We start from the raw sequence: 20,281 nt of genomic DNA, 5'->3' as shown, positions 1-20,281 counted from the left end.
AGACTTGGCACGCGACGTGCGACACAATTCCATCACGCCTCTCCACACAATAAGCCCAAGTGGATACTACGGCTTATGCTCGCGGGCTGTGACTGGCCGGACAGTGACGGCTGCGAGGAAAACGTTAGGCCTCGGCGTAATGCCTGGGCTAATCGACGCGTGCGGCCGCGAAACTTCAACTTCGGGGTTGGTGATGTGGGCTGGTGCATCCACTTGCTGCATGTTTTATTTTTTCTCGCCGGAACATCGTAAGCAAGGTCGTCTTCGCCGGTCAGGCTTCATTTACACAGAGCATGTGCAGGACTTATTGGCTTCTTGTTCTATGTCGGGTATTGAAACAATTGTTGCATTTCGTCAAAGAGCACCAGCAGGGGGATCCATCGCGTCGTGGCTTAGGGCTAGGTGCCTACCATGGATCATGGGCAATCGGCACAGACCAGACATGATGACGCCTGTGCTCATGTTACGGAACTACTTACGGCACGGCGGTGCGGAGATCAGTGCACGAGGAGGGGCTTATGTGGAACGCTCAGTCTCTTCTTCACACTCTTTGCATCTGGTCATTTGGATCATCCATTTCATTCATTACTAGCTCATCTGCTCGACGCATCTCATCCCTTCAGAAAGGACCAGCTGATCTCTCAAAATGTACAGGCTCTCGTTCGAACGGTCGTCCTAGCCAGTATCACCCGTCCAGCCGATCCAGCCCTCCGGACAAAATCCATATCGAAGCCGATGCCGCCGAAAGACAAGAGATTAGGTATCAGTCGTTCACGCTTCGATACAGTCGTTGAGATTCGTGAAGACTCCATACCAAGGGACGCCGATATCCCACACACACTTCGTAACGTTCATCATGTCCGTCGTGATAGAAGAGGAAGACATGAACACAAGGAAACAAGAAGCCGCACCGTTTGGTGGGCTTGAAAAGAGAGGACGTTGCAGACAAGCAAAAGTGCCGGAATACACAAAAGAGCTGGGAAGACTGGGGTAGTTGTCTGGGCACCCTTCTGATGGGAAGGTGTGTCAGACCGAACTACACTTGGCCCCGCCCTCCCACACTCGAATTACTGAAGTTGTTCGAAGACACATGTAGCCACATGCCATGTCCAAGAACTAAAGGCCCAGAACATAGACAAGAAGCCAAGGTGCGAAGGTCTGCCGACCCCGCCGGAGGTATACCATCGACGGCGAAAGGCTGTCGGTGAAGAAGATGGAAGTTGGTATAGACAAACAAAGGAAATGCTTTTCATGGAAGCAGGAGTAAGTAAGCCCGTGGGCCAAATGGCAAGTATATGCAATGACGGCGGTTGAGGCCGTCGGTCGTAACGCCGATGATGCAGTCATGCTCAAGTGCAATGATGAAGCAGAAGACAAGATCGTCGAGCTCTAGGATCGGTACAGGTATGCTGAGTCGCTAGGTGTTCCGGCAAAACGCTCCTCGAACGAAGCTGGAGGCTCGAAGCTATGAGATACATTCGCTCGAGGGAAAGTATTGCTCGATCGACCAACGAATGGCGAACCCAGGCGGACGGTGCCTTTGTTCTGGGCTTCCATTGGCACGGCAGGGGATGTTGGTGCCGGGCTAGGCATAGCAGAACCGCTTTGTGCGAAAGGGTTCAACCCTAACGGGTCGTTGATCAAAGGCAGTCGTCGGGCGCCTTCCATCATATCACCCAAGCTGAAGCCACGGCTCCTTACGCGACGATGACTCGATTCAGCTGGGGCTCCGAAGATCTCGTTGACGAAGCTGTCTCCACGGTTTCGCGCCCTATCTTCGAAGCTGTTGTGGGATGGGAGCGCCCGACGCTTGAAGACTCTTGACTTGGGTCGCGGCGCATGCAGTTGGAAGGGTGAGCCCAGACGTGGGGTGTGACCAGCAGACGACGGTGCATGCCATGTTCGGGCATTGCTCTGGTTTGTGTTGCTGTTGCTTGACTCATTCCTGGCGCGGAATGGTGAGCCTAGCAGGTTGCCTAGTCCGAGGCCGATGTGAAGCGATTGTGACTTCTGGTGAGCAGAAGAACGCGCGCTTGACCATGTTCGCGGTGCCGGTCGTGGTGTGATATCTTTGGCAAGTTGCGACAGTGGGTTGCCCAACTGCATCGACGCAGCAGTGCTTGTAGCCAGCGACAAGTTCATGTCCCTTGTGGAAAAGGACGTGGAGCCTTGAGAGAATGGCGAAGACAGCGGCTGCTGCTGTGGTTGTTGTTGACGCGGTTGTGGCTCGGGCTCAGGTGGAGGAGACGATTGCAGCGGCGAGGGCGACCGACGAAGCATACGCTGATAGTGTGCAGAGAGCGATGGCTTCTGTTTAGCCAAGTCTCGTAAGCGCTTCCGACATTGCTTCTCACTGGGGTAGCGCATGGTGGACCTGGTTGGCCTAGCTACAGGTGTGTTACTACCGCTCCTGATCGGCCTCATGGTACCCGGTGTACCGGCAAGGAAGCCGTGTTGTGGGGTCGCATTGAGGGCACCAGCGCGAGAAGACTTCGGGCCCTTCCATGTCTTGCGAGCCATCCTCGCCACACGATGGCAGACTCCATTTGGTGGTGTAGTGCTCGGAAGGGCTTTGAAGGGTGTCACCGTAGGGTCTTGAAGGTACTTCATGTAAGTCATCCACAAGTGGTGATCCATCTCCTCGCTGAAGGTGGCTCGCAACTTCAGCTTGGTGGCAGAGCGAGATTGTTGGGTACCCATCGAAGGTGAGCTTGGTCGTTGGGCTTTGTTTGTGGGTGGGTAGAACGCGAAAGGGTCTGATGATTCATCTTCGGGGCTCGTGCAGCTGCCGCCTCTGGACATGAAGGAGCCAATGCTATCGCAGGACGAGACGGATGAGTCTGAGAAGCCTGACGATGAGGTGGGTCTGCTAGAGGTTTCACTCTGGCTGACATGTGGGACGTCGGACCAGTCCTGAGTTCCCTCGTAGTGGCTGATTGTTCGCACTTGGGCAGCGGGAGTCTTGGGTGGGGAAAGCATACGAGGGAAGCTGAACCCTGGAGACAAGAATGCGTCGTTTTGAGGTAGTGAGTAGGGTGGTAGCAGGTTGGAGGTTTCCGACATGACTTCGGGAGCCTCAATTGTGGGGATGGGTCGCTGGTCCATGACGGCGTCCATGTCGTCGTTGTTCATGACGAGGGTGGCACGGCGGCGACGCACCTTGAGCACCTGTCGGGGCGGCGGCGGCGGTTGCATCTGCTCGGGTTGCGGCTCTGGCTCGGGAGTCTGTGGAGCCGGGCCGTCACGGTAATGGAACATGAAGTTCCTGGGTAGGGTAGTAGATAGGTTGGGGCGTTCGGCGTCCATGTTGCTGACGTTCCGATGTCGTGTTTCAGGATACGGTTGTCTTTGACCACAACAACAGGTCGACTTCAAAGACACTGCAAGGAGGAACGGCAGTTAAAACACGACAAACGATCAATGCATCCGGTCTGAGGGTGTTCCGGTTGCTGTCGATGTGGCTTGATTATGCAGGGCGGTGGTGATAGGTCTCGGGACCCAGCAGGCAGGTGTTTGGTACTCTGCGAACGCGACTGTGCGGCTGCAGGTTGGTTACACGTGCAAGCAGGACGGCTGCGCCTTGATAAAGCGGGCGTACTGTCGCAAGATGTCGCGCACTGTCGGAAGTAGTGACAACGGACGATTTCAGTGTTGCAGAAGCTCTGTCGACACGAAGAATGCGCGAGTGCTCTTATCGGCGACGATGGCGCGTAGCTTCACGTCGCGACAAACAGCTGTCAACAGACGGATGCGCGATTAGCAATAGTCGAAGACGATGCGCAAAGGTCCAAAGATGCGTCGGAAAACGCGTGAATTATCGTGAAGGGTGGCGATGGCGGGTGTTGGCGAGATATGGGAGTCGTGGGTCGCGATGAGAGGAGCGGGAGCGTGGGCGGAAGCGAATTGGGCGCCTTAGTCCGCGTCCAAGGAAAGCGCAAGCGAAAGACAAGATTCGTAAAAGACGTAAGGAAACGGTCGTCAGGAAGTCGCGTGGAGCGCACGGGAGTGCGACGAGCGAGAGTCGGCTCGGGATTATCGTGAAAGTCGTGATGGTGAAGGTGATGTGCGGTGAGGTTCGCAAAAGTCGGCTGACGGTTGCTGCCCGGCTAGTGCGAGACAGCGGACGGGCTTAGGCCAAGATCGTCGATAGAACCTCTGCAAACCCACCAAGTGCCCCGAGCCCCATACAAAATCAAACACTCCGCATCCAACACTTTGCGCAATCTGCTCGCATGAGGCGTCATGCGATGCTCTGCGTCTTTTTGCATCGCATCCCGACGCTGGTACTCCCACGCAACACGTGAAGCTGTTGCCGCAGACCGTCGATTGCGAAACTGACGCGTCTCGACGCGCTCACTGTCCCGGCCTAACCGCTTTCGATGCATCATGGCCCGTGCAATCATACCTTGATCGTGGCGCTCTCTTTCGACGGCCCCTGCATAGAGACCTTGTTTTTCTGCAAGCACGAACACCTGTCACGACTTTTTCATCCAGTCGCCCGCTGCCAACATGCTGCAAGCTGGCAAGCGGCTTCGCGGCATGCATAACGGTCCCTCCCCGTTGTCTTTTGCTTTTCCCTCCCCGCTCCATCTCATCCACTTCTTCTGCCGTGTCGTCGACATGAATGAGTGACGGCGAGCAGATTCCTGCCACCTGTGCACTACGCTCACGGCTAAGGGCACACTGGAGACCCCAATTCGCTACGACTCCAACCCTCTACTCCACAGTGGAGCCTTGGTCATTGCTCTACAATACAACAACAGCACGAGTCATTACTACCTCGCTGTACTACGTACCACAGCCAATGCTTCAGCCATCAGCTTCGTTCGTCTGGTTAGAGCGATTCCAGTGAAAACCTGACTTCCATCCATTCGAATTTCTCCCCTGTTGGCACAACATCTGCATAGACGTTAACAAGCGCGACCCTTTTTTTGCGCCCCAGCCCGTCCTCCAGGAATCGGAGTGCCGAAACGTTGTGCTTCCCGCGCTTGGCTGCGAAAAGGGTCTGGATCGGCAGCTCATCACACCCACCAATATCTGGCTATTCCGAAATGCACGTGTTTCGCTCGATTTGGAAGTCCAGTCGACCAGCCGTCTTCGGCTTCGATTTTTCATTGGCTGACTTGAGCTGACTTTAACACTGCCGAGCACCATGAGGGTCTTAGAGTGGATTCGAGCCGCTCAACACAGCACGAGGCCTATAATGCAGCCCGTTCTAGGAATACCAATGGCTGTACTATGGGCGTTAAACACCTTCATTAGTCGGTAGTGCGGGGGCTTCACGCCCTCGTGAACAGCTTTGAAGCCCACGCTCGCTTCTAGCAGATCAGGCGATCATCGAACATGTATTAGCTCATCGGGTAATGAGGACACACTTCGCGACGCGCGCACCACATCTAATAGTGACAGGTGCTCTACTGTCGCCGCGCCTTTTTCAGACATCCGCTGCTCACAAATATGTTACGCAACACCGAGCAACTCACAGCGGTGAACACTTTGGTGGAGATCCTAATATGGATATCAGGCTATGGCAGTACGATCTCCGTGCTACGAAACAAGACGCGTCCATCGCTATTAACCATCTGAATCGCAAAGTATAGAAGCTTGAAGGCAAGACTGTTTTGCAGCTTATCGCGCATACACAAATCAGAGGATGTCCTCCCGATTTATCCAAAAGAGCTGCGATGGGAATGTAGCGTTTCATACCCCGATGTCGAGTATGTTGGTGTCGCAGCGATACTGTGCGTGACTAGGCAGCATCATACCTGCGCTCCGCCTCTACAACATCCTGTAGGAAACACGATGAAGGAGTTGTCAGTAGAGATCTAACTCGCCGCCACAAGCATAGTGGTGGTGGCTTGGTTGTCTTATCTGCTTTTCTCTCAGCCCAGCTGCAGTGTCAGCCTTCCCAACTCAGCCTTCTCCTTCGACGCACATATAAGTAGCCCACCGAATTTTCTCCAAGACGAACTCACAGGTTTGCTGCATCGGTTGAATGTCTTTGACAGAACAAACCATCAGTATTCCAATGGAAGACTGGGTAAGTCTGGCGCGTTTTGGCGTGTACGATGCTGATGACTCCAGGTACCAGGACCCCCACCACCTTTCTCGGCGACACTGAGTCCGTCAGCGCCCGTTCAGTTTTCCCGTGGCAATGATGCCTTGAACGTCTCCAGCTTGCCTTCCGAACCGAACTATCAACAAGCTTTAGAGTCGTTGCCAACACTTGTTGGGCGTTCTCGCAGGTTTTTCTTCGCGAACGATGATCCATCGACCTTCCTACAGGATGATCTGAATCTCAACCGGCTCAACAGGATTCACGATTATCTGTGGCTCGCGGGAAGACCAATGGCGGCACGTCCACTACATCGATACCGACTAATAGGATACGATATCCTAGGTACGCAACAGATGGATTTACATCTCATCAAGCACCAAGGATCTCCAAACAAGCTATGGGTGAAGCCACTTCCTTACTGGATATTCTCTCACGAATTCTGGTCGAAACACATCTGCCATGAGGATCAGTTATGGCAATCAGCCGCGGGGCTATTGGCAAGCTACACGTGGCTAATCACAACACCCTTGGACCTTCAAGTTGCATTAGATCTTACTCTTCTACCAGGAACTGTAACTTGGGCTCAGTGGAAGCTCTTCGTTAGAAGCTTCTGTGAGCATGTTGATGTTAATCGTTTGCATCAGGTGAGTAGATCATGTTCAATTTATGGGATTGAGATGCTTATAAGCGGCGCCATCAGGTGAACAGAAGATACCATTATGGTGTCTTACAACTGGACCGTCTAAATACGATTTACCGCAGCAGATACTTTGCAACCCATTTTGTGCGTGGCTATCTGTACGGCTATCGCCCATACACACCTTTCTTCGAGAGAAGGTTCTCCTGGGCTTTGATTCCGTTTGGTGTTTTCTTGACAGTAATCCTGTCAGCAATGCAAGTCGGTACCGGCCTACCTGATCTAGGAACCAATCAAGCGTTTTTGGACGCCTCGAACGGGTTTGTCATTTTCTCGATGGCATGCGTGCTTGTTGTGGTCTCTACAGTAGTCATTGTGCAGGCAGTCGCCTTCATTATCAACATTGGGGCCGCTTTCTTCAACACAATGCAGCAGTTCAGAAGGAACAAATCCAAAAGAAGGGTACAAGAAAATGCGCGGTAATCTCTCAATTGTACCAAAACATAAAAAAATCCCCTATGGTAGAAATCTAAGCTATCTTATCATCTAGTGTTACATTGCTCCTCCATCTAACCGTCTAGTATATCTCACGTCTACAAACCGAGACCAGAGTTGAAGGCATCGGCAGCAGCCTGACCTGTGAGGCCCGAAGCAGCAGCCGCAGCATCATCGCAGGTGCTGACAGCCGCGGCGTCTACATCGCACTTGTTGGACATCTGGGAGCAGATGAACTGGGAGATGATGTCGATCTTCTGAGCTGAGCCGTGGTTGAAAGTGGCGAGATCAGTGGGCTCGAAGGCCTCCTCCTGACGGCCGTCGGAGGGAAGACCAAAGGTGATGGTAGGGTCGCAGCCGCCGAATGAGGCGGCACCCGCACCGGAAGCAGCGTTACCGGCAGCAGCGTTGTTACCGGCAGAGGTGTTGTTACCGGAAGCAGCGTTGTTACCAGCAGCATCATTGTTGTTGCCCGCATTGGCATTGTTGTTGGCGTTACCGACGTTGGCAGCAGCGTTGTCGGTAGCGTTACCAGCGGCGGCAGTGCTGTTGCCAGCAGCAGCTCCACTGACACCAGCGACCGCAGCGGCGATCTCATCTTCAGTGAGGTCATCGACACGAAGGTTCTGGGTGTTGATGCATCCCGCATCGTCGTTCTCGTCGTCGCAAGTGTTGCCGGCACCGGTTGGGTCGCCAATCTCGCCAGGGGCGAAAGTCGAGGCCTCGTTGGCCATCAATGGGTCTCCACCAACAGCGGCAATCTGGCGAGCAAGCTCTTCAGCAATTCCCTTGTTGAGCTCTGCAGCTCCATCGCTGGCAGGATCCTGGTGCTGCTGGAGAGCAGCAATCTCAGGGTTGACAGCCTGGATGGACTCGCAGGGAACGGAAGCCAGGCCGACAGAGCCTGTGTTGCGTTCCAAAGCACGGTAGATGAGAGCCATGGTCATGCCCTCAACATCACCAGCCTCCTTGGCGTTGGTGAAGGCCTGGTCAGCTACGGCTTGCTGGAGGCAGTCTGCAGATGATTAGCTTATTGAAGATGTGTAATGGGTTCCTCATGACTTACCAGCATCAGCGATGTCTCCAGCACCATCAGCGGCAGCAGCAGCTCCGAGGAGAGCAAAGACACCGTCCTGAATGTCGTCTGGGTTGTTCTGGAACAACAAATCGTTGACGGCAATGATGACGTTGCGGTGAGCGTGTTCCTGGGGGACCTCACGCTTGGTCTTGAGGGTAGCCGGGCGGGCAGCCGCGGCACCGATGAGGGTAAGAGCAATGAGAGAGTTCTTCATGGTGAATATCGATATCGTTCCTTTCGGTCGTAATCGTAAAAAATAAACAAGAATAGGGTCTAAGTAGGGTATATAGCGAAAGTGGACCGGCCTATCGATTCTCCAGGAACGATGAAAAGAAGGTAATAGAATGAACGACTCGAAGGACGATGAATGAAAGACTTGCTGAGATGGATGCTGATGATGCTCTTCCATGCAGCGCAAGGCATTGTGCCTTATATACAGACTAAGTCCTACCAGTCATGCTATGCAGTTCTTCGCTTCAAGCGCTCGCTGCCTGACAGGTGTCAAGCCTCCGTAGCGGGAGCCGCCATATCTGCCCGTGCATCGAGACGAGACTGCATGATGGCTACCCCTGGATAGAAGGTGAAGACCCTTCCGAAGTGGTTGCCGTGCAGCCTCGCGATCGTGGTGATGGCTTGCTAACCTGGTGAGGCGCGGAAGGCCGTTAGGTGGATCCGCGCTAAGAGGTTCGGGAAGCCTGGATGAGACGTTGGCGAATCTTCGGAACGCGGTTTGCTTCATCCACCCCATCAACAACGTCGCTGCCTGGAGATCACGGTATATGTGTGTGAAGTTATCGCGCGTAAGTCACCAGTGTATTTTTTGCGTCTCAAGACTTGCTTCAGCGCGACGTCGCGCCCTCGCTTGCCTTCAGAACGCGCGCATCGAGGGAAGGAGCGCGAAGGTACTGAGATGGACGCCGACTAGCTGAATCACGTTCGCATAGGAGTGCCACTTGCAGCTGTCATGATAGAACATTCCTCCTGCGGACTCTAGCTCCTATCTTCGCCCCGCGACGACGCTCGAACCGGCACCTCCTATCCGAAGTACGATCGAACGGCCGTAAGGGCGGGCAGGGACGGGATCTCGGTACACAAGAGCCACAACACTACCGTACATTCCTTCGATGGTACAGAGCACGAGTACGCTGTACGGATAACATTCGGGTTCGACCTACCCGCTGTCCCCAATGATCCGGACGTATAGAATGCCAAGACGCACACCGTGTGTATCAGAACTACGATCCGTCATGAAGAGAGTCGATATTAACCGAGATCGCCCAGCTGGAGCCCAAAATCTATCACGAATGCTATGCGTGCGATGTTCGGGATTTCGTGTTTCCGACGAGCGACCGACAACCCACGTGTATAGAACAACGCCACAGCCATATGCCTTGGATGTTAGGGTAGCCTGGCTATGTTTTTATTGCGTCATGGGCAATCTCCCGTCTGTTTTGTTATGAGACATCTCTGATAGTATCCGGACGTCTTACAGTCTCGCAACGTCGTGCGTCTCAGATGACCCAAACCAGGCAACATGATCTACACCCAGGGTACAGCCACAGCTTGAATCTCACAGCGCTTCCGAATCACTGCGGCTCCATCATCGTAAGTCTGAGGCGGTATATTCGGAAGAAAGATACCAACTCCCGGGAGTGTTCTTGCTTGACATACCAATTTCAGCCTTGTCGTTGCCAGTCAACGCGTACCCACATCAAAACCGCTCCATCTCTTGGCTGTGGCCTTCTTTGTTGGAAGGGCAGTAGGAGCGGCTAATCTCTTCATCTATCCATATTATCGTCACATTCGTTCAGTGTCGCATCCTCCGTTCCACCGCGTCCAACCTCCAGATGACCCACACCCACTCGAGACGAGCCGCGTCCAGCCTGGTGCCACACGACAATCAGACACCTCTGTGGCTCACATCTTTCCCCGCTATCGCAATAGCGGTCCGCAACGAAGCTATGGCCAAGAAGAAGGCGCTTGTCATCTCGGGTCCGATGGATGCTAAACACGTCGGGGGTGTGAATGTACTAGGCGGTAGCGGTGCCAGCCTTAACGACTACTTCCACACCACGGCGATCCAACCAGATGAGAGACCTTCACATACCTTCGTTGCTACTGGGAAGACTGAAGTACCGAGGCGGGCAGACACCGTGGGCGGCACACTTCGACGATCAAGTGTTTCCCTGAGCAGAAGTCTCTCCAAACTGAGGCGCAACTCCTCCTCGCATCAGACTGAAACAACGCAAGTCGGTGGCAAAAACAGTGAGATGGACAGTCAGTTCGGGAGATCGGACAGTACAAGCAGGCCTCTAAGAAAGCAGTCGAGCATATCACGACTACGGCAGAGGGTCGGACTAGACCACGAACTGTACGATGCAGCGCCGAAGTCGAAGCCACCCACTCCCGAACCCCGTTTTCTGCCAGAACTGGTATTCCAAGACGATCTGCAACTACGAGATACCAGGGCTCTAGCGCGTCTCACTACGACTTCTTCCATCTACTCAACTCCAGATCCTGGTCCTCCTCAGACAAGGATCGTGCGTAAACAAGTGCCTCTCATGACGCAGCGACGGGCTTTGCCTCTCGACATCCAAACCTCAAATACAAGCGTGCAGCCACCCGCAAGAACCAAACGCGTAGATTCGGGCACCGCGATTGATCTCAAGCATATACCAGCGCAGGAACGGCCAATACCTTTCAAGGAGATCATGGCGGTGTCCACCCTTGATGAGCGCATGGCCATGTACAAGAAGACGCGCGAGTATTGGGCGCATGCAGAACATGGGCTGGAAGAATGGACCGCACGCGCTGCGGGACCGAAAGCGCCCATCACACGGTCGTGAAGGTGCAAGTCTCTTTCGTCTATTCCCTTTGAGTTTTTATTTTGCGTCTCTCTTTCCATATGATACCCCATTCACGACCAACCATTGTATTCACAGTTTTTGTTCTGCGCTGGTCGCCCTGATGCGCTTTCGTCAGCAGTTCTCCAGATGCTTTCATCCAATATTGCGCGATTATTAAGACGCCAGACACGTAGGCAGGTTTCTTAAGTCTGAACCGACCCGAGATAGTGTTCAAATGCAACATCCGATAAAATGTATCCGCACTTTCATTCTATTGCAGACAAGAACGGTTAGCGCCTGCTCCATCCATGGACGCAGTGGCCACTCTCCGATAGCAGTAGCTCTCCACTCTCCACCTTGTGGGTACTCAGTCCTTCCCACACCATCGTTCCCATCAGGAAATATCTGTGCCGGTATCGCGCACCCCGAGCAGTCATGCGCCTTGATCAAAATGTCACGGACTTCTATGGACCTTTTGGCCTGCGCGGCATCTGCATCTGCAATCGAGGACTTCCCATTGGACTGACGAGGTCTGTATACCGGAACGATCCACTACATCCGAACATATTCAAAATTGTCCGGTAGCGAAGAAAATGCTCGCCAAGTAGACACCAATATTGGTTATGAAGATATTTCGCGATTTTGAAGGCTTCCTCATGCAAAAGCCTATGCCGACCAGAACCAATACCCCAATGCACGAGCAGACGAACTCCAAATTTCAATATCATATCTAGCTAACGATAGGAAGAGAGGTGAGGGATCAGGGTTGGCGACGGTGGCACTCAAGCTTACATCTTCTAGCAGCCCATTCATTCACGACAATGCAACTCTTGCGCAGGCTCAAACCGAAGCCGAAAGGTCCGCATAGGCTTGGAGGTCTCAGCCCGGAAATCCTGAGCTTGATCATTGAACACTTTTGTACGAATGATCTTCGTGATCTCGTCAACCTTTCCCTAGTCTCACGCGGGCTCTACCTATTCGTCGCATCCTATCTATATCGCGAGATCAGGATTGATGTCGGAAGAGCATCCCATAACCGTCTACTACAGCGCTTGGCGGGGCCCAACTGTCGCCTCGCGGAGAAGATAAGAACCCTCGGTATCACTGACACTGAGAGAGATCTTACGATACGATGGGATTGTCTAGCTACCCTGCTCACTAGGCTTAAGTATCTACGGGAGTTTGACTGGAACGGCCCTATAGCATTGCCGTACTACCTCCTTGAGATAATAGCTTCTCAACACCCTCAAGCTTATCTGAACATCTCTGTCTGGAAACCCATTCCCAGGCATCGGTCAAACGTGGGTCGTCTGAACGGCCATGTCCTAGCTCACCGGATTGGTCTCCAAATAAACACATTTGTCTATCGCTACCATGGGGTACAGAGACTTACCGCCGGCTTCAAGGAGAACCTCGTTGCCTGGTTGGCGAGGAAACACACGCTAACGACGCTGGCTATCCTCAACGAGGATCAAGAAGATATCGAGGCTCTTCCACAGAGGCTAGAGTTATTTCGCAACAGCAGCTTTCCTTGTATCGACGAGCTATTACTTCATACTACCATTTTCACCTGCGGTGAATTGCAGCTGTGGGCTTCGAGAGGAAAGTGGGACAAGCTTTCTCTTCTACATCTACACAATATACATCAGCTTCGTACGTACCTTTGTTTTCCTCTAAAAACTTGCTCATGTACTAACCCGAAAATGCAGGGCACTTCATAGGCCTGGCCCCTCAGCTCGAGCACCTCAGTTTCCATTTCGACTATCGCATAGACACCAGTGACGACGAGGCTAAGCTAGTCAAACTATTGAAAGCCAATCCTCTGTCTCAACTACTTCATGTTTCTTATAGCGGTCAAGCGCAGTTTACTCCACAGCCCCTCTCTCACACCCGTCGCGCGGTTCCTTTCATAATACTGGAATCAAATCCCAAACTCAAGAGATTACACTTGACCCGAGAGCTCGATTGTCCGCGTGGAGTCAGGAAGCTCTTCACGCCAACTGCGGAAGAAATACGAAGGGTTCGGACACTCTGCCCCGATCTACAGGTACTCAAACTCAACGTCGATCTATCCGCGATAACTTCAGAGTGTGCAGCTGTGTTCGCAGAACTCTCTCTGTTCAAAAACCCGATCGCGCTGGTATTGTACATGCGACTACAGTTCTTTCACTCGAAGCTCTACGGAAAATTTTGCAGGATGTGCAAGATCCTCTTCGACACCGTAGTGGAAGAGCGTAGAGGGCTGGGTCTCCCATGCCAAAGGCCTTTCCGAATGCAATTCCTCGCTATGAGGATAGATAGACGTTCAGAGGGAGAATGGGTCCAGTCTAATTGCACCTTTCAGCTCAGTGACTCTGGCGCGTCGTTCCAATGCGGAAACATCCCTGATAAAAGGAAGAAGCTGGACTTGCTGTCGATGGAGCAGCTTAGAGATAAGAGCATGACTCAGCCGCTGTTTGACAGAATTTGGGATCTTAAGGGGTACAAGAAAGAGATACAAAGACGCGAAAGATACAAGTATATAGAGCATGGCTTTGCTGAAGACTTTACTTTGCACAATCTTTGGGCGTAGCTGATCTGGATTCGGCTAGTGCGTCGCTTTCTCGAACGAGCGGAGGAAATTTGGAGGAGGAGTTCGCGTCTTTTACTACATCTATTTACATCCTCGACTTATGTTATGCGATTCAAAATGCTGGGGATGGAGATTAGGCAAAATACATGGTGAGAGTTATGTAACATTCATCGTATCTTGCTGCCTACGCGCTATCAAATCTTAACAAATCCATAGTCACTCTGATGATGTATACTCCTGCCTTGAGATTTTAAATAGTTCTAGTTTACAAGTGGATATGACCCACAATGCGAACGGACGAGGTCAGCAGTATCTTAGTGAATGCGTCAGGCGTTTGTGTAAGTCCTTCACAAGCAGACTGCGACATGGTACCAGGCAGATAGGAAGCTCTGACCCTCTAGCAAACGGCCTACCGAGAGCTCCGGTCTTACTACTAACTCCAGTCTACTTCTCCCCAAAGCCCGCCCACCATGAAGCTCGGAAGGTCAAGAAACGCTCGACAGCCGATGCAAGCGCGACTTCTCGAGCGACAAACTAACGAGATTCTCGACCTCGTTCTCTCCGAAGTACGTCTCCAAAGTACACAGGATCTTCTCAGCATCTGCTTGGTGTCGCGACAGTTTTACATTCTCACCGTCCCTCACCTATATCGAGACACCACCCTTGACCTTGGTCGAACTTCACATCTGCGTTTGCTCCGAAGGCTCGAACGGCCGGGCTCTCATGTGTCAAAGACGATTCGCCATCTTTGTGTGGTGTGTGCGGATGACAAGCAAGTCGGTCATCAGGACAAGGTCCAAAGAGTTTTTGACGGGTTGGTGAATCTGGAAACGTTGAATTGGTGTAGTCCATTCGACATGCCAGTCTCCATGCTCGACGCGTTGCACACACGTTTCTGTGGAGCACGACTGACTATTACATACTGGCGAGAACCAAAAGAGACTCCGGAATCGGGCGCTCAACCGCTGCTGGTGCCAAATTTGTCTATCATGGATACTTCTGCATCTATGATCACTAGCATGAGCATCATTTTATACGAAAAAGATGAACACCAAGGTAAATTTTGGGCGGGATTCCGGAAGAGCCTTGTTGGCATGGTTGCCAGAAGTACCGCTCTTACGTACCTCCGTATCGTCGCGAAGAGCATAGGCGACAACCGTTGCACGACTATATCGCAGTTCATGGACGCACATACATTGCCGAAACTGGATACTTTAGTTCTAAATGTACGGGACTCTCCCATCTTTTCGTCTGACGAGCTACAGCATTGGAGTTCTCAAGGTGGCTGGGAGGACCTTACATTCCTCAGCTTGTATCACATCCAGTCGCTCATACCCTTTGTCGGGCGAGCACCAGAGTTGGAGAGTCTGACCTTCCTCCCTCGCGACGGCGAGGATGCCACAGAGCTTGAGTCGCGTCTCAACGACTTCGAAGGCCCTTCTAGATTCCCATCACTCCGCCAAGTCAAAGTCCGGTCTCCCTGGGACAACGGTCTTCCTGATCAATACGCTGGCCAAGTTGTACCTTGGTACTTGCTTACGCTGCTGCCAATGGACCAGCTCACAGGCCTGAACATTACCCGGCCTTGGGAAGTCGCAGACATCTCTAGTGTTCCACAAGCACAGGATATTCGAACAATCCGAATGTCGTGTCCTAATCTGGAGGCATTAGAGTTAGACATCTGGCTACCCTACAGGTCGAGCTCTGGCTCACTATGGCCGGCAGACGTTATTAAGGAGTTGTCGGCGTTCGACAAAGCTGTTCAATTATTAATCTATCCAAGAGGGTGCCACCCGGTTGGCGAAGCTCGACTACTAAGAGCAGTGCGCAAAAGGCGTTTCAAGCTTCGATGTTCAGCCGAAATGGCGTGGTGCTTCTGGAAGGAGCGCCGACGCCAGAGGGTACTTCACGAAATTCCGTTCTCGGTTCAGTTGATACACTCGTTGCGTTACGAATCAGAGGAAGCGGAAGCGACCAAAGTTCTGGATATCGACCATCTTATTGAGATTCGCAAATGCTTTCTGGGTGTTTACTGTTGTCTCTACCGGTATTCTTACAGTACTGTCAACCGGGTAAGCCTTGACAGGATGAGCATAGCAGATCTAGAAGAAAAGACGAAGTCGCGATGGAAGTGCTTATGGGGAGATCAGGCACTGTGCAAGCGAGAAATACGGCATCGTGACAACCTTGGTGTAGCAGCACCAGGAGGCTACGAGAATGATTCCATGCTCTACGACATCTTGATGCAATCGACCGTCGAATGAAATGGAAAATGGCGGGGAGTGCGACACACCTTCGAGCATATCTTCTTCGGAACAAAGCTCTTGTGATTTGCGCATTATCCTGTAAACAAATTTGCTCAACGTTGCCATCTCGACTAGGATAGTGAGACACGTCAGCGTAGACAAGACACAAAGAACAAGACAAGAACAATGCGACATTTAAGCATCTTCACATGATGAATGAAGGAACAACAAGAAATGTCTCGTGCACTGGAACAATCGAACCGACAAACTAACTCACATCAAGCAGCATCGAGAATGTATGTGTTAAACACGCCTCCCAGAACGGTCGACATCCGTACTGCAGCGACTACTCACCATATCAACGCATTGCCCTAACACACCCAACAATGTGCTACATCCTCGTCTCAACCTGTTCCTCCCACCAACCCCACACATGCGCCCACATCCTTCGCACCCGTTACACACAATGCAGCCATGCCGCGCTACACAGCCTAGACCCGAATCGCTGTCCATCGCGAATGAAGAGACGGCAGATCAGCGATGGAGGGATCTGTGAGATGTGCGAGGACAGAAGGAGTAGTCTGAGTGTGCTGCCGAGGAAGAGTTTGGTGGACAGCTTAGAAGGGTTGGAGAGTAGGAAGCGGAGGTTGAGCTGTGCGATGCAGGGTTGGCCTGTGGATACGGATGGGGAGACTGAGAGTGTAGGAGACGAGGAGGATGGCGAGGATGAAGGGGTCGTGGAAGCCAGGCATGAGAATGAGGGGCGTGGGCGAAAGAGGAGCTTGGCGCTTTCCATGCAAGGGAAGAGCAATGCGAACCCCGTCTGTAGTGCTCCGGAGCCACCCACGAAGAAAACGAGGAAAAGACGCGCCATCACAAAACGACGATAGAAGACACGATTCAAAAGTAAAAAGCATACCATTGCACCAACTACCAACCCAAAACCCACATGCAAGTATAGACTATCCAAAAAGACAGGGAAGGGGGTATACAAGAATAGTGCAAGCAAGGAGTCCAACAAAGAAAGTCTCATGACTGGTACCCCTCACCCACAAATGTATATATGTTTGCTCATCCCCATTCAATCGATTGCTCATCATCCCTCATCTCTCATTGCTTTCCCAACATTAAGTCGTTGATCCATCCGTCGTATCCAAAGGAGCCAAGCACGCCGTTCTAGAAGTACTTACATGAAATTGTCTGTTTAACAAGGAGGACGTCGTGAGTTGTACTAAGCGTTCTCCTGGTTCTGCTGTGGCTGGTTGGCGCCAAAGAGTCCGCCGAACCAACTTGCGCGGTTGGCGGCCTTGCGGGCCTTTGAAGCTTCTTCTTCGTTCTGGACGAGGCGAAGAGGTCGCATGCCTTTACCCGTCATAGGACCGGTGGTCTCACTGCGTGGCAGCTTTTGCTGTGGTGGGGATGGTGTATCGACGTGGCTTGCCGAGGAAGACTCTGTCCGTGTGTCCACCTCTTTGTCTTCGGGGATGGGGCCTTGACCGGACGGCGCCCTCGAGATGACTGGCGGACCGAAGAAAGAGTTGCGGGGCGAGACCATACCTGGCGAGACCATACCTGGCGATGTTGGGTTGCTTGTAAGGCCCGGAATCTCAGAAGTTGAGCGACGGTGGTGGTGGCTGCCGCTTGGGTGTCGGCCTGACGTGCTTCGCGTCAAAGGAATGGAAGGAGCAGTGGCTGGATCCTCATGGGCACTCGTCTGGTTGGGCGCGGCGGGAGGTCCCATCATGGACAAAGGGCGTGGCTTGCGGTTTCCGCCCATGGCAACAGACTTGGCGCGCTGGAGGAATCCTTGTGGCTGATCGCTGTCTTGGGGAGGCGGCGGTGGTAGCTCCTTGTTCTTGTTGGGGCCTCCGGAGCCTTCGTTCTCGACATCGTTTCCTAGGACCGATTCGAAGCCCTGGTGTGTGAGCAAACGACCGATGATCTTGTTGATGTAGAGGGTGAGGGCCTGGTTCTGCGCCTTCATGCTGCTGAGCTCAGTTTCGAGCTTGCGAACGACTTCAGCATCGCCTTCCTCGGCGGACTGAAGTTCGTCAGCCAGACTGGTTGAAGGGCCGCTACGGGACGGTGCGCGGTCTTCGGTGTTGGATGTCTCGCGCAGGAAGTCGCCGCGGCTCAAGTCTCCGTTGAGCGTCTTCTCGCCGAGCAGAAGCTGGAAGCTTTCGTTGTCTTCCATGAGTCTGGCGTTGGTCATGCGCGTCTCGAGCAGTTGCTTCTCTAGTTCGCGCATACGTCCGCCGCCAGCATTCTCTACCTCCAACACCTTGACCTGGTATTCGGCGAGCTCGAGACGCAGATCTTCGATGATCTTGTCCTTTTGGTGGATGAGCTTCGAGTTGTTTCGCGAGTCGCTGCGCTTGACCGAGTTGGGTGGTGCAAAGGATGCGACGTTCTCGAGGTTCTGGGAAGAGTTGGTGCGGGATGGGTTGTTGCGGAAGCTTGCTGCGAGCTGTGTTAGTATCTGCATGACTCCTACGTTGATCCGATGAGTGCAACTTACAGGCTCGGGATAGGTGCTGCTCCTCTTCAGCCTCGCCAGTGGGCATGTTCTTATTTGCCATGGTCTCCTTTAGGCGCTGGATTGTGTTCTGCATTTCTTCCTCCCGCGACTGCGTCTCCTCCTTCTCCTTGATAATCTGCGCACGTTCGGCCTCGTAGATGCCCTCGAGCTCGCGATGTTGGCGTGTCAGCTCGCGCTTTACGTTCTCCAACGACTCGACCTTCTCCTCTTCTTCGTGGGCACGTTCTTCAAGCTTAGCCTGCTCGGTGAGAGCATCGTCGAGACGAGAGTTGAGGATCTCGACCTGCTTCTGTCGCTCCTCTGCCTCGCTCTCTGCCTTTTGCAGGCGTTCCTTGAGATCTTGGAGGAGAGCAGCCTGCTCGTCTCGGGCGTCGTTGTCGGCAGCATCGGCCTGTGAGGTGCTCAGATTCGAGGATGCGGCGGGCTTCTTGACAGCTGCGCGCGCTGAGACTGGCGTGCCATTGGCGCCTCCACGGACAGAGCGTGTTCGTGACACTGGGGTGGTGCCATTCGTAGTGGGCGTCGAGGAGCGGGGAGTGCGGTTGGCAGCTCCAGGAGACGAGGAAGTCCTGGTGTTGACTTCGCGACGCGGGGTGCCCGGCGGCTTGGTTGCTGCGGCGGCCGACATGGTGTTTGAGTGTTTTCTTTGTCAAAGGTAAAGTGTGTCCCAGAGACTCGGGGTTGACAACGTCGCTCAAACAGGCGGCGGTTGCACAAGAGGTCCGATTCTGGGGCGATCAGCGAGCGAATGCGCCTCGGGATGTGCTGATCACTGGGGCTGTGCGTGCGGCTGATTGACGTGTGGAAGCGGACCCGTTCAGCTGCAATGTTTTGAAGCTGGATATGCGACACACCACGTCTACGAGTGCAAAACGTGGAGTAAGGAGACGGGCAGCGTTGGACCAGTAGTCGAGACGGGTTCCCACCGTTAGAGTTGGCCCATAATCTCCGCTACCACGCCTTCCCTGCCCTGCATTAGCCCGAGATTACTCGCACGTGACAGAGCCGTTCTCCGGGAAACGACTCCCTACGCTGTAACTTGTAGTACGCCATAGCGAGCCCCTCTCCGCTGCACTCATTGCGCTCGGTACTGCCTGGTTTCAAGTTCATGTCAGTAATCTGGTCTAGCAATCAGTGGGTTTTCGCGACTTTTCCAGCCACATGTGGCGAAGTGAGCTCGGGTGGTTGCCACGCCTGTCCTCGCGAGACCCTCTTCCACGTTCGTTCCACGCACATATTGGGCACGTGACCATTCAGCAAGTCATCGTGAGCACATCCTACGCTGGAGAAGTTCGTTACTCCGCTTCCTCTGCATTTAATCGATCGGACGGCTTGGCCGTAAACGGGCGTACAGAATTTCGAGTCCAGGCCGTGTAGCATCGTCACCTTGAAGGCTGTCAGAGTAGGTGTTACAAGCACTAGCTTCGAAAGCGCTGTTGGTTGTGGTATAGCCTCAGAGCGTTCTAGGATTGTCCAATGCGCTGCAGCGCCTCGAGACCACAGGACTAAACTTTGATCAAGTACTACAACTGAAGGCCTATATTACTATCAATATTATCGCGATTACTGATCACACAGCGTGCAAGACTTACCATATCTCAGGCAGATACAAGAACTAGGTACTCTCTTCTTCTGGTATGTGGGCGGTCAAATGAGATGCAACAATTTGACACGCCCCACGGTACACGGCTGGTACTCAATCTCTTGGCTCGCGATAGGATAGTCTCTGTGGGTTCGCAACACCATCTCCAGGAACAAATTAGAATGCTGATTTACCTAGCGATACTCTGGTCTATTCGTTGCTGCAGAG

At 53.0% G+C, this 20,281-nt stretch overlaps 4 protein-coding genes across 4 annotated transcripts; 1 reads left to right on the top strand and 3 right to left on the bottom strand.

The window, feature by feature from the left end:
* Positions 1–1,389: 1,389 nt before the first annotated feature.
* Positions 1,390–3,306, bottom strand: J4E87_001260 (uncharacterized protein; the record flags this gene model as incomplete). The annotated part of the gene is made up of 1 exon (XM_049372907.1): positions 1,390–3,306. The coding sequence occupies one exon, from the start codon at positions 3,304–3,306 to the stop codon at positions 1,390–1,392; it is 1,917 nt and encodes a 638-aa protein (XP_049237565.1).
* A 3,982-nt stretch (positions 3,307–7,288) lies between these two features.
* J4E87_001259 (uncharacterized protein) lies at positions 7,289–8,482 on the bottom strand (the record flags this gene model as incomplete). The annotated part of the gene is made up of 2 exons (XM_049372906.1): positions 7,289–8,205; positions 8,257–8,482. The coding sequence occupies 2 exons, from the start codon at positions 8,480–8,482 to the stop codon at positions 7,289–7,291; spliced, it is 1,143 nt and encodes a 380-aa protein (XP_049237564.1).
* A 1,747-nt stretch (positions 8,483–10,229) lies between these two features.
* On the top strand, positions 10,230–11,114 carry J4E87_001258 (uncharacterized protein; the record flags this gene model as incomplete). Its single annotated transcript, XM_049372905.1, has 1 exon — positions 10,230–11,114. One exon carries the CDS (start codon positions 10,230–10,232, stop codon positions 11,112–11,114), a length of 885 nt encoding a protein of 294 aa, XP_049237563.1.
* A 6,049-nt stretch (positions 11,115–17,163) lies between these two features.
* J4E87_001257 (uncharacterized protein) lies at positions 17,164–19,099 on the bottom strand (the record flags this gene model as incomplete). The annotated part of the gene is made up of 2 exons (XM_049372904.1): positions 17,164–18,392; positions 18,451–19,099. 2 exons carry the CDS (start codon positions 19,097–19,099, stop codon positions 17,164–17,166), a joined length of 1,878 nt encoding a protein of 625 aa, XP_049237562.1.
* Between the last annotated feature and the right edge of the window lie 1,182 nt (positions 19,100–20,281).

Source organism: Alternaria ethzedia, assembly GCF_023757985.1.
Source record: "Alternaria ethzedia strain BMP 0044 chromosome Unknown scaffold_2, whole genome shotgun sequence".
NCBI classification, from domain to species: Eukaryota; Fungi; Ascomycota; class Dothideomycetes; order Pleosporales; family Pleosporaceae; genus Alternaria; species Alternaria ethzedia.
This window is presented reverse-complemented; position numbering and strand designations above follow the sequence as displayed.